Below are 14,960 nucleotides of genomic sequence, written 5' to 3'. Positions count from 1 at the left end.
GACCGGATTTGAGTATTTTTTTATTTTTGAAATAAATGGTATTTTACCAAATGACTCAAAAATTCCGACTGTAAAATAACAGGTATTTTAAAATTTTTATTCTTTATGTAATATTCTTTCCGTTTAGAATTAAGGTAGGTCATACATACACATGCAGGGATATTTTATAAATAGATTGCTCTTGTTTACCTGCTAATAAAATTTGAAAAAAGAGAACAGCAAAATTTTTGAAGCACTCAATATAACATGTTTTAAATAATTTTAAAATAATTATTTAAAAAAAAATTTTTTTGGAAGTAGGTACATACATATTTATTTTTAATAACTTAAAAACTAACTGAAATTATTTGAAACAATTTTATAAGTAACGTATAAATAACCGAAATGAGATAGTTCAAATTGTTGAAATGTGTCAACCTATATTACTTTTAATAACATTTTTGTTAGCCGACACTACTCAACTTGCCTTATTGGGAAGTAAAAAATGTGCATGAAAAATCATACATCCTTCCTCATTAACATTTGAAACCATACTGAAATATGAATTTCAATTTTTTTTTCATTTTTTCTTTCCTCCTACCTTTCTTTCTTTTTCGTGCAATAGAATTTAAATGGGAAGCTTTTTAAAAAATGTGTATAACATCCTGAGATTTTTTAAAATATTAAACTCTTTTTTACTTAAAAAAAAAGAAAAAAATAATAAAAAATATGACACGATCAGTGGCATTTAAAGAAAAAACCAGCAACGAAGCCAAAAATTCGTAACATTTCGTAAAAAAAATTGAGTATTGGGACTTGTTAGATATCAAAACATTAGTTAAATATTCAAAATTTACCGCTAAAATTTTATTGAAAATTTATAGTTGGTATAAGTGAAGAATTACAGTCTCATTTACTTCACGTAAAGAAAAAATTCTGATTTAATAAAAAAATAAACCAGATGGAAAATTTGCAGCTTTTAAAAACTTTAAAACATTTTCTATCATTTTTTCTTAAAAACTATTATACCAGACGCTTTGCATAATAAACCTTTAGAAGTTTCTTCAAGTTTTATAAAGTTTATAAAAACTTTTCAAACATTGAAAATGTTTCGCAAAAACGAATTTTCAACGAGGTTTTTCAATGAATATTTTTAAAAAAATTTGCATGCTATAATATTTTACTTTTGTATTTGAAAAACAAAAACTAAAAACATCGACTAATTTTAAGATTTATGTACAAATTTTACCTTGATCTTTGTTGTGGTAAACTTAGTTGATTTGGTCTACCAGATGCTCTGGGTGTCTTAACCGATTGCGATCGGCAATGGTGCGGTGAACCATATCTTTATTTGTTTTTTATAAGGGAGATTATAAAATTTTCATTATTGAAAATAGAAAAAGTTTTGGAAAAAAATTATATTATAGAAGGAAATAAAAAACAACTATAAAATCAGAATACATAGGAAGAGTTTTCGCACATAGATTTTAAGGATTTGATGTTTATTTCAACTCTGATATTTGTTTTCGCTTATTATTTTTAAATTTTAAGCAGTATTTGCTTACTATATGTTTGCTATATATGCATTCTTATATATATGTATATATATATATATATATATATATATATATATATATATATGTTCTGCAATATACCAATGGTGGCGTATATAATAGGCGGTGTAGACACCGCTATACTAATACTTAAGCCGTTTATAATATCTTTGGAGATTAAGCATTTTTACAACGATATAAGCGTTTTGTTTTCGTTGTAATTTCGACAATTTAGTAAGGAAATTACCAATGCCATGGATCTGGTTAAACACTGATTTAAACACTGATTTCTGATCGTGTTTTGATTGATACGCATTTATTATTGAATAATTATGTGAAACTGCATTCTGCAAAGGTAATGGTCCTATGATTACCAACTTTACTACACTTGTCAAAGCGTTAAACTTGAAAGCTGATATAAATTACACTACTTTTTTCATTTCAATACCTCTAATTTCAATAGCTTAAACCGTAACATTGAAAGATTTATTTGTGTAATTTTTTGAAAGGGCAAAACAAAATTTTTAGAAACAGAAAAAAAAAATTAATCGGGATAAAAATGGTAATACATTCCATCAAAACAAAAAAGACAACAGCTGCTGGAAGGTAATCGCAAATAATTATACCCTGCACCTTCGTGAAGAGTATATCAACTTTAGTACGGAGTTTGTAACTACTTGGAGGAGTTATCTGCGGTATGGACATATGTATATATTTTTGCTTAGCGTAAAATTTTGCGTTGCTTTAGACATGTCCGTCCGGCGATAACACAAAAACAAACAAAGCAAATATTACCAAACTTTCGGAAGTTGCTTCTTTTGTCCCAAGGACGAACCCTATTGAAGTTGAATTGAACCTAACTTATTTTAAATATTTCAATCTCAAAAGCCAATATTAAGTATTGGTAAAAAAACATGAACCTAGCTGTATGAAATTTGAGAATCGTATGTCAAATTATAGTCCAGATACATCCCCGAAGTTTTTACTGTATGGCTTGATAGGTTCGGGTAGCTACCATACAAGTTCAAAAGCTAATTTTAAATATTGGGAAAAATAATAAGTAAGATTCATGAGATTTTACCGTCATGTGCCCAATAATAGGTTCCACATATTAAAGTTTTTTGGAACAAGTTTTTATACTCAGACATTTTTACATTTTTATAAGAAAGCGGTTGTGAAAAAGTTAAATGAGATTTTGAATATTTTTTTGTCTTTCGTGTATAACTATGGTCAACTAGATTATTTCTATAAATATTCAATTTTCCTATTAATATAAAGTAATAATAATATTTTACGTCATGTCTTGTTAAATATTCTGCAAAATTGTTTATTTTGAAAATTTTAGTTTGTTATTTTATGTGAACTAAATTATACATCGGAAATATCTAGTTCAACGACATTCATGTGTGTTTTATGTATAAATCAAAGTAATATACATAGTATATAAATAACAATACACATGAATTTGTGAACATATGTGTATAATTAACCATATGAAAATGGTATAAGTACATATGTATGTACATATATATTCCCAATACTAAATTTTGTTCAAATAATTATTGTCGCATTAGAGAAATATTCTGAAATTTTTTAAATTATGAATATATGACGTATGTATGTACGTAAATATATACCCCAGAACGTGCTCAAGCATACTTATTACTACTTAATACGCAATATTTATTTTTTAGTTCTCATTAAATTAATTTGAAATTGAATTAGGTGGTGTATTATTTAGATTGAAAATCTAAATAATACACCACCTAAATACACCTTACGTACATATATATGTACTGAAATATTTAAGCAAAATTTATACAAGTAATATAAGACAATTAAATTTTTTTTACATCTGCTAGATATGTTTGTAATTTTATGCTAGACATATTTGTATGTACTTTTATCAAATTCAAAGAACCTATATATATACAGTAGAATATACAGAATAAGGTCCAACGACCCTATATAGAACATCTTAATTTATTAGGACAGTAAAATGAGATGAACAAAGGGGAAGGTCCAGCCTTAAATAAAGTCCTACACCGAACTTTTATATTTTCCAAATGACCTAATAAAACGGCAACAACAACACCTCGCATCAACGTTTAGTTTTTGTGGGAATTCTTACTGCTATTTTTTTTTTTGTAAACTTGACCCTTTGTGCATCGTAAAATAAATACATAATTTATTTTTAAGTCGCTGAGCCGGCCTTTTTAAATCACTGAGCTTTTATATAAGCTGTTCAAAAACACCATGCATTTTTGTATATTGTAAAGTTGTATTTAAAATATTCTACGTGTAAAAAACACCTTCATAATGGAAAATTAAACCATAAAAAAATATATGCATGTACATAAAAAAATATAAAGGATTATAATACTATATCAGATATAGGGTAAATGGTTAGTAAACTATTACTTGTTTATAAATAGCTATTTTAATTTTGAGTAATACATTATAGTATACTCATACAATATAAAGAATGAGTGCACTCTAATTAAAAAATTTTAGCGTGGAACTCTATTTAGAGTTCTCTAAATAACTCTATTTCAGAGACACCTCCGGCTATTGGCACTTTATAGGCATTCAAGGCTCCTGGAGTAGAGTTTTACCAGCGAAGGCTGATGTCCAGACCTATTCTAATAATATTGTCATCATCGCTAGAAGCAAGTTTTGGGAGACTCTTTGTGACATAGTCCAGAGGGGTCTACATAATTCAGTGAGGCGGTTTTTGAAACGAAGTCTGAGATCAAATATCTGGGGGTAGTATTCGATTGCAAGTCTCTTTAACGAAGCCACGAAGAGGGTGTGTCTTTGCGGGTCATCCGGGCATGTATGGGTGCAACCGGGTCACGTTGTGTTAAGTACCAGACCATGCGCACGTAGAAGGAAATGAGGCAGCTCATGCACTGGCGAGGAGAGAGGAGAGGGGAGACGCTTTTACGCGTCTCCTTGTGCCGGAGCTCTTCTGCGGAAAGAATCAGGGCGAAAGCGGTATGAGCGGTAAGGTGGTCTTTCGGAGTCTTGTTGATTCACAGCGGACGTAGGAAGCACCTTAGTAGGCTTGGCCTGGTAAGCGAAGACACTTACTGATTTTGTGGGCAAGATTAGGTGAAGCCAGTACCTCTTTTGGGATAGAGTCTGGCTATTGCCCGCATGAGAATGGCGGAGTTGCGGTCCTCCGCCCTCACAAGTTGCTCGAATACTTCAGGGTGGTTGATCCCAAACGGGTTCTGCAGAGCCATACCCCATACTCAGAGTGGGGGGGGAGGCACAATAGATCCTTATACGTAGTTGCCGTGCACTGTTGCTTTCGTTTTGCACATCTACAATCTACAATATTAAATAAAAAATCTGATCACGTTGAAGTATATTTGCATCGTTTAACATTTGTGCATCTTTGTATTTATTCATTTCACAAGTTCATTTAAAGTGCACTTTCAATTATTTGGATATTACTTTTCAGAAATATTTACATTTTTAAAAGAACTGTTACCTCATTTCAAAATCACGTAATTCCTCAAATGTTAGTGTATTTGTAACATCTAATAATTGCCTCACATTATTTTCGTCTTTGAAAGAATGTTTCGAAGACTTTCGAGTTTTTTCAACGCTTTCAAAATCCCCTTCATTTTTCAATAACATTGTTTCAACAGTATTATCCAAACTGAGGGAAGGCTGCAAGAATAAAATTTGAATGGTTTTAGGATTTTGGTGAAACTTAAATTAAAATGTAAAACAATTAAAGTTAAAAAAACAAAAATCAATTAATAGTTTAAAATAAATTGTATAATTAACAGGTTTATCAATTATTGAAGATTGCCTTTATACTAAAACTTATCTAACGTCTGTTAATCTGCACTATTACAGGTGATTAAAAGATGTTAGCGCTGATTGATTCAATTAGTTTTCTTGGATTTCATACTCAAAATTCGGTAACTTAAAATATAAAGGAACTGATATAATGAACATAATTAATAATATAATTTATTTTAGATAATGAACATAATTAATAATGCTGAAATTTTTTTTAGATTACATTTTTGGTGCTTAAATATTTTGTATTATATATACATTTTTATTTGGTTAACAAAATTATGAAAAAATGTAAGTATAACAGAACAAAAATATATTGATTTTATTAAATTGCACAACTTAACTTCAAATGTTATTCATCTAAATAGATTTTGTAGAACAAAAATTTTTTTGCGTTATAAACACATTTATTGTTTTAAAATAACTTGATCAGCGAAGTTAACTGATTTCGCACATTTGGTACTATGATTGGAATCCCCTAAATTTTAACCGAATCACTGTCAAATTCTGTGTGACATCAATATTTTGATTAAACAAACTATTTTAATAATAATGTAATTGTTGTATAATATGAAAATCATGATAATGTGTGGGAAACCTTTCTGTATTCGTGTGTAATGATGACGTATTTTTAGTTTTATGGATAGAATTAAAATAAGTGGGAGAGATATTATTTTTCGTAAACTACAACATTACTCTTCTACGATTGATGGAACTTGGACTAAAGTTCCCTTAAATGAAAATCCATATGTGAAAAATAATTATTCTGAAATTTCTTTCTGCCAAAAAAAAATTTGATGAGATCAGCACAGTCTAAAGCAAAGTATAATGCTTGTTAAAGCGTGGCAAAAGGTTATGAAAGTATTCGTTAAACAATTCTTTAAAATCTTAAGATCATTAACAAACTTATTCTCAACATACTCAACATTTCCCTGATGTGCGAACTTAATCACATTTCCCTGATATATGAACTTAAATCCAGCTGATAGTAGAAAGTCAGTTGCTGACAATTGATTTCTTTAAAATTTTATGTCAATATTTTTCTAAAAATGGTTAAAAATGTAAAATCATTAATTACCAGTAGGTTAAATAGTAAAAGCCTAGTTACCGAAATCTGACATATTATAAAAACTGAAAAAAATTGTGACATAGTTAAAGTAAACCTAGATCTGATTTGTCATCAAAGTCAGTTCGGTCGCAATTGCAATATAATGGCACATAGACAAACCGTCCTATCGCTAAAAATGGTATGTTTACGCTTTCTTACCATGGAAACTATTTCCGCCAAAAACTCGACATCTGAATTTGGTGTCAAAGTACATAACGCACATTTATTTTATAAGTAATTTGACATGCTAAAATCGTTATTTTTCGTTTCCTTTTCTTCCACTGTTCTCAAAATATTCCATTTTTATTAAGAAATATATGGTAATAAGAGTTGTATAAGCAAAAAAGAAACAAAATATTGTAAACAAGCGAATTATCAAAAATGGCGAAATTAAAAAAAATTATATTAAGTTAGGTAAAAATTTTGTTATTTTTATTTTGAAAATTTATTTTTTAAAAGCTATGTTATATTTCATTTCAGAAAAGTTAGGTAAAAACATTTGACTGTGTGAAATTAAAGATATGTTTAAAATTTCATGTGTTTTAAATTTATAGAGAAAAAATTGAAAAATTAATAATTTATATTTATTCCATTTATTTACAATTAATAATTACAAATTTAAATTTTTTTTAGTATTTTTTGTCTTTTTGAATTACTCTTATTATTTTTTAAAATTATATTATATAAATAATAACTTTTTTTTTTTATTTTGACACTTAAATTTTGTTTTTAAATCGCTTCGCTTTTATAATGTGGATATAAAATTTTTCAACTTTGCACTGGAATAAATTACAGAAATTGTTTTGCGCCCTTTTAAATGCTTAATATTTTTACGATTTTTTTTAAAAGAAAAATTTAAGTAGGTGATTTTTGTTCGTCTGGATTCTACCACTCTGTTTCGGAAATCATTGAGTCTGATACTATTGAGTCTCGAACATCCTATATATATATATAAGCTTCGTTTGGCAGTATAAGAAGACACCTAATTTTTCGCGAGAATAACGTATCAGGAAACAGCAACTGATCCTTTGTGCCAAATCAACAAATTCTCTTAAAATTTAATATTTTAATTTAGAGTAAATGAATTGCAATTTTTTTTTGTAAATATCAGTAAATAACGGAATTCCCTGAAATTTAATATTTAAGTTCTGTTTGCTACCGGAACTAACTGACAAACTTTTCAGGGAATTCATGTGGCAATCTTTTTCTTAAAAAAATCACTCTGGAGAGCTTTAGAGCACCAGTTTTGGACCACCCTATAAAATCAGTTAAAGACAATCTGTAAAATCTTTTTGAATGACTCGGTAACTGAAAAATACTATTCCACAATAAACTTTGATCATATTGTCAAATACAGTTCTCAACAAAAATTGTATTAATTCGCATAATTTTCCAACATTATTTTTATACCCGTACGAACGTATGTTTGAGGGGTATACTAAATTTGTCTTATCGTTTGTAACGCTAAGAAATAACGGTCTTAGATATAGACTCAAGTGTATGTTTTTGATCAGCGTTAAATTCTGAGTTGATTTAGCTTTGTCTGTCCGTTCGTCCGTCCTAACGATAACTCAAAAACTAATTGAGCTAAGTTCACCAAATTTTCACAAATAATTTATTGTATCAAGTGCCAGAACCCTATTTAAATTGGACATGATCGGGGTACTGGTTCAGGCAGCTCCCATACAACTTCAAAATTTATTTGGCTATATGATCTCAGAAACTATAAAATCTGTGGCATTGAAATCACACAAACGAATATATTAGTAGGGCCAATGTGTTTCATAAAAGTCGTTGAAATTGCTTGGCTTCTTCTAGTAGCTGTCGTACAACTTCAAAAGTTATTTGGCTATATCTTAGAAACAATAAAAGCTATGGTATTGAAATTTCACACAAGCGAATATATTAGTAGGGCCGATTTGCTTGATAAAATTCGTTAAAATTTCTTGGCTCTTTCTGGTAGCTGCCATACAATTAATATTGTAATACGGCAACTTATCAGTTATGGCGTCTTTATTCGCACACAGAATAACAAATTCGTACGGGTATCACAGAGTTGACAAGGTCAACTCTATTTTTTCTCGTTGAAGAATTTCAACGAGAAAAAATTTAAGTAAAATGAATATTTTACTTCAATTTATTTTAACATATTTTTCCGACTAATAATGGTTTTTATTTTCTAAAATAAATTTTAGCGCCTTTAAATAAAAAAAATACAGACATACATATACGGGGTGAGTCAGTGATATGTACAATTAGACTCAATCAAAAGCTTTGCCGGCGGTCACCCAGCTAATACTTTCAAAGGCTAGCCTCTTTATCTGCAAGACCCCTTAATATCGCCCAGTTTACTTTGCCCACAGCATCCCTTCACAGCTTTTGTAGCAAACAAAACAAGTTTAAACTATGGGAATTTGGAAGGTCTTCCAAATTTAGCAAATTGTGCTTTCCAATTCTAAATTGTACAATAAAGATAAATATTGCAGTTTTTGATGGTGAAATATTTTTTGCTTTTGTGGACATTGTAAAAAAGGCATAAATATGTAGTTTCGAAGAAACAATATGCGAAAAATTTAAATTTGTAATAATTAAAATAGCTTTTGATGATAAGATACATACATACATAATGTAACTTTTGAAAAAATAAATGGTCGAAAATTAAAAGAGTAAAACGCAGAGAAAGAAAAAAATGCTTGTTGATTATTACAGATGCTAGAAATATAAAATTTCTTCAATTTGTTATTTAGAAAAACAACTGTTTAAAAGACAACTTTAATATTAAAGCCTCTAATAATAAGTTAAAAATATAATATAAAAAAAAATATTAATTTCAAAAACTAATTCTAAACATTGATATTTAAAAAGAATTTTCAAATAGATAAAGTAAGTTCCCATCTTTCTCCGTTTTTTGATATAAAATATAAAACTAAATGCATGATTATGTAAACAATATAGTATCTTTCACTTTGAATTAAAAATATTGTTAAAAGAAATTTTCTTATAGGTGATAATAATTTTAAAATGAGCATACATACATACATATGTATACTAGCGTGCATAATAAACTTTAAACGTAATTTCTTTGTATTTTTAACAAAGTGAGCAACACTTCAAATATTTTTCTTTTCAAAAAGTTTAATCTTCTTTAATCGGTACAATGACTGAGTCATTCTTATTCTTCAATTAATATTCAGAAATATTCATATTTATTGACATTATTGGAAAATATTTACCTTTGAACCATGCCGGACAGTGTTATAAAATTTATTATATAGCCTTCCCATATTGTTTTATATTTAAAACTTAAAATTTTACTTAGATTTTTTTTAAATTAATTAAATTTTTTGAATTTTAATGTAAACATTAAGTTAAGTAAACATTTGTAAATAAATTTACATTGTGCTAAATAGTTATAAGTATTAAGTATAATGTAAATTTAAAGTTAACCATAAATTATTTAATGAAAACATTAAGTATTTTTGAATGTCATGTATAGGTATATATATGCTTGAAACTGTACGTAAGTACATACAAATTTTCAGTAACTACAAATTTAATTAAATTCTTTTTATTATCATTTATATCATGAAGCACTGTTTTTTAATAAATTTAAATAAAATGCACTTTATTGACTTTATCAATGCAATTTCTTTTTCTTTTAAAATATCAATGATTTTTACTTTTTCTTTGCATTATATCAAATTAACGAAAAATTAATCACTCAAGACTTCCACTAAACTATTTTTATTTTACCACTTAAATGATTTTTTTTTTAGAGTTTTCTGTGTTGCTTTAAAGAAACTAATAATTTTTTTTCTTTATAAATTATTTTGTTAATTCGCTGTAAAACTACAATTATATCTCTAAAGTGTGAAAAAGAAAAAATCGTTTCTAAAGAAATCGTTTTCTAAAGAAAAAATATTGTTAAAAATATATACGCTATGGGAAAATGAGATTAAAATTTTCCTCTCCTTTCTTTGTAACAACAAATAAAATATGAGATCCAAAACAACAAATTTTTTTTTTTCTTTTTTAAATATTGAATAAAATATTACTCAAACATACTTGTTGAACGACTATAGTAGCTCGCGGTTGCGTACAGACTGCCACTTCCATTGGATTTGGTGTTACATTTATAGGTCCAGTATTTTGTGAATGTTTTTGGCATTCTTCCAAATTGTCGTGCAGTTCTTGCTGCTGTTCTAGTTTTTGTTTATTATTGGAAATTGTTAATATGTGACATACTGGTGATGTTGATAACAAAGATGACTCTTTTTGTTGTTGAGAATTTTCCATCATTTCTTGTTGTTCTTTTTCTTGTTGTTCCTTTTGATGTTGCTGTTTTCTATTTAATGGTTCCAAGAAAACATCTACATGAAAATCAGCTAATGGTGATGTACAATGTGTCAATGTTGAGGCTGTTGTTCTGGTTATTACAGTCATGTTGGTATTAGGAATATTATTTTCTTCTAGTTGATGATTTCGTTCTTGTTGTTCAGAATGATGTTGGAGACGATGGTAGACGGAAGAACTGAGATCGTTGGACACACAACTATTGGACCCCTGAGCTATTAGACTATCAATAACTCGAGGAAGAAGTGAATTTTGAGATGGCGATGATTTTATGTTCGAAAGATGATTTTCATCATATTCAAAAAGAGCGTTGGTCGCCGGTGATTGATATTGTTCTTTTACAACAATTTTGTCAAATTTGTTTGATATGTCATCAAAATTATTTAAATCCTTAATTGAACGTGGTGATATTGAACTGTTACTTTCAGTGTTTTTTGGAATTTGTGGTTTAACAGGACTAAATGCTGCGTCCACAACGTTTTTGTTTGTTGGTGATAAAGTTGTAGTTACTATTATATGATCATATTTTGTTTTTTGAAGTGTGTAATCTGGACGGTTACGTTGCTTTGAATGTTGGCGTTTCTTCTCTTGCGATTGGTGGTGTTGATTTGTTGCTTCTTGTTGTGATAGTAAGGTGTACTGTTGAAATATATCAGTCTTATTATATTTATTCAATTTTGATGCTGATTCGTTAATGACTTTTCCTCTGTAGATAGATTTTTCACTTTCGCTCGATGTTTCCGTACTGCTTGAATTTTCCTCAAAATTGTAATAATACTTATTAGATAAAGAATTTTGTGTTTCGCCATCTTCATAATCATTATCAACTGTAAAGCATTCTCGTTGAATTCTTTGATAGTCGAGTGCTTCTTTATCGAAAGGGAACATTGTTAAATCATTTAGATCATATTTGTCTCCATTGTCAACGGAATATTTATCTTTTTTTTTTATTGCTGTTATAGCTGAAGCTGAATTTATTTTACTATTGTAACGATATTTATCGTGCTGTTTTGGACTTAATTTTTTGTCAGAAAATTTATTAATGTTTTTGGTTTGCAATTTGTTATTGTCTTTTCTCTGTTTTTTAACATCATCAAATCCATTGCTAAAGTTATTCATATCACATATTAACTCATGTGCAGTTTTGCAAGGTCTTTGATTACTACTAATAATATATTTTGCGGAACAACAACTTTCCTTACGTTTTTTGTTCTCTTTTTCGTGTTCCATATTCCAGCTCCAGAAACTAGACACAGATTTTGTGGATGGTCTTCTATCACCGTTTTCATAGTCATAACAACTATTTACTGATAATTTTCTGTTTTGTTTTGATTGTCCAAAATTTTGTTGCTGATGAAGTTCCTTTTTATTCTGCCGATTATGATTAAGTTCTTCTTCTTCAGGAAATTTTTTATGTGATAATTTTGTAAATTTTTTGTGTGCTATTTTTTCTGTTATCGGATTACTAGATTCAAATTGAATAAACTCTTTTATATGTTTTTGGCTATGATTATGCAGATGTTGTTTTAATCGCTGTTTCTGTTGTTTATGTTGTTCTAAATACGTAGCAGCTTCCTTGAATGTAAATAAACTTTCGTCTTTCTGAATTGTTTTCACACTTCGTGGGGATGATGGCGGATCGAATGGAAAATGAATAAATGATGTGGATATACTGGGTGCTGTTTTGGGAATTCCCGGCGATGGTTGCTGTTGGATTGTTAAAGATGATTCTTCCTGTAAGAGTGATTGAAAAGAAGTTAAAATAGTTTGTAATTTATTTTTGTGTTTATTTGTAATTTATTTTTTTTACCCTAAAAAATTTATGAACTAAAATTTAAAATAATCATACATATATTATATTATTTTTCTATTTCTCACTCGAAGAGGTTTCTGTATAAATACCCTGTAAAAAGTTTCCACTAATCTGGAAACTTTTTATGATAATTTTTACATCTATTTAAAATTCATATTAAGTTTTATTTGCGATTTAAATAAAACTTTTTATGCTTATTATTAAAGTATACATCATTATAATTATATAATAATTTATACAGCATTATATGTGATTTATATAATGCTGCATATATGATTATAGCATATGATTATATGCTATATATATGCATTATCTAGTTCTGTTCCTGTGATGTTTTTGAAATTGCGTTGTGAAATAGTATGAAACTTTATAACCGCTTATCTCAAGTAAGAAATGTTTCATACTGCAGTAATTAAAATCTTAACCTAAAATAAACTTGTGTTGAACGTTGAAATTTTACTGTAATATATCTACATCCCGTTATTTCAAATTAAGTCTTTATTGTATTTCGTTCAAATTGGAGATAGTTTAGTTTTTTTTTAACCAAAGTTTAATTTTTTTTTCATATTTATTAAACAGGTATATTTAGAAAATTTTCTTTTACATTTTTTTAATATTGAGTTTAAACCTTTCAACTGCATTCTCAGGTTTTAAGCTAAATTTCATATATAATCGATATAAGATTTGCTCCCACAGAGTTATTAAGACACTTATCTCTTGGGCATTTTGTGTCTCTCTTTAAAATATTTTATGAAAGTGTTATCAGACTTTTTGAAGTAATGTCTTTTTAAGTAAAAACACATTTTTGGTTAAAATGTCGCCGTAAAGTATCATTAGAAATTTTATTAGAAATTAATAGAAAAAATATTATTTTTTTAAAAAATTCTATAAACAAAATATTTTCCGAAACATTGTTTTCCATAATTACACTTTTTTACCCAGGGTTTCGCACAAGCTGGCTAATAATTTCAGGGATGATTCTTTGGTATATTTTCAGTAAAAAATTGTATGCAATTTATGAGATTTATTTAGGATTATTAAATAAACTAAGATTATTTAATAAATTCGTGTTACGTTTCGCCCAAATAAAAGAAAAGGAATCTTTTTAAATTTTACTGTTTTGGATTCTAAATTTTGGAATTTTATTACATAAGCATATTATTCATTGATTTAATAGTTATGTTGTAGTTTTTCACTAATAAGTGTTTTACCATATCACGTCGTAAGGCAATGAAAATGAAATTAGGTGATAAAACATAACGGTTATTGATAAAACATAACGGCAAGATACTGGAATTTTAAGAAAAATTCTACCTGACTCAAGTTTTTTTTGCTTTTAACTACATAGCTTGAGTAACCTGTTTTTTACACCATTTTTATTATATATTTTATCTTTTTGAATTGTATGTGATAGAAACCGCACTTCGAATATTTGCCATACTTAAATAGCTTTAAAAGTTATTTGGATATATCCAAAAGTTAAACAAGATGTTATACAAGATATAGCATTAAAATTCTTTGCAAACGAATATATTATTGAGACTATAATGCTTAATAAAAGCTGTTGAAATTGCTTCGCTTCGTGTAGCAACTATTTTATAATTTTGTTGAAACAAATATGGTAAAATGACTATTATTTTCGATGAAAGCTTTTGAGAAACCATAAGCGCTTACGATAACTGCCATTCAACTTCAAAAGTTATTTGATTTCATCTTAGAAATTATTGAACCTATAATATTGAAAAATCGCATAAGCAAATATATATATCATTATGGCTGTTATGAGGCATGCTGCGAAAAGGATATAAAATAGCATACATGCATGTGCAAAAATCAACATACGGTAATATTGTTTTCAATTAAATGCATTTAATCACAATGGATTTTTGTATAATTCAGAATGTACTACATTTTTCTTTTACTGTCAGATGTTTTTATTTGATTTTCAAAACTCCCTCTTTATCACCTGCTCTCAATCCTATTGAGCATTTATGGGTTGAAATTAAGCGAAGAGTCGAGTAAAATAAAGTAAAAAATAAAGAAACCTTAAGAAACGCCTGAAGAAGAAAAATCACATAATCATAACTAACAGGAATGGAATGGAATTGATATGACAACTTTCCAAAAATTGCTCAAATCAATGCCGAATAGGTTGAGGCAGGTTATTCGAAACAAAGGCCCAACATCATATTAAGCTAATTATATTTAATGCAATTTATTATACTATTTTAATGTTAACTTTTAAGACTTGAACTTCTGGTACACCCAAATGAAGTGAATTTTTTTGTTTTTATATTTAAGAATTGTTAATTTATTGTATTCATAAATAAAGCCC

The 14,960-nt window shown here is 28.0% G+C and overlaps 1 protein-coding gene across 5 annotated transcripts in view; it reads right to left on the bottom strand.

Annotated features, from left to right (window-relative positions):
* The window catches only part of LOC129610748 (J domain-containing protein DDB_G0295729), a 71,056-nt gene that overhangs the window by 14,567 nt on the left and 41,529 nt on the right, over positions 1-14,960 (bottom strand). For 3 of the 5 annotated variants that reach the window (XM_055523430.1, XM_055523431.1, XM_055523433.1), the window contains 3 exons: positions 10,525-12,546; positions 5,032-5,213; positions 1,229-1,324 (listed from right to left, as the gene is read on the bottom strand). In XM_055523430.1, coding sequence (XP_055379405.1) covers positions 1,229-1,324; positions 5,032-5,213; positions 10,525-12,546 — 2,300 coding nt within the window. Of the gene's footprint in view, positions 1-1,228; positions 1,325-5,031; positions 5,214-9,692; positions 9,865-10,524; positions 12,547-14,960 lie in introns of those variants that run through there. The other 2 variants (XM_055523434.1, XM_055523432.1) reach the window with 2 other exon arrangements.

Source organism: Condylostylus longicornis, unplaced genomic scaffold (assembly GCF_029603195.1).
Source record: "Condylostylus longicornis isolate FDR11 unplaced genomic scaffold, ASM2960319v2 ptg000048l, whole genome shotgun sequence".
Taxonomy (NCBI): domain Eukaryota; kingdom Metazoa; phylum Arthropoda; class Insecta; order Diptera; family Dolichopodidae; genus Condylostylus; species Condylostylus longicornis.
Note: the sequence above shows the minus strand (reverse complement) of the source record. Positions and strands in the feature narration are given on the sequence as shown.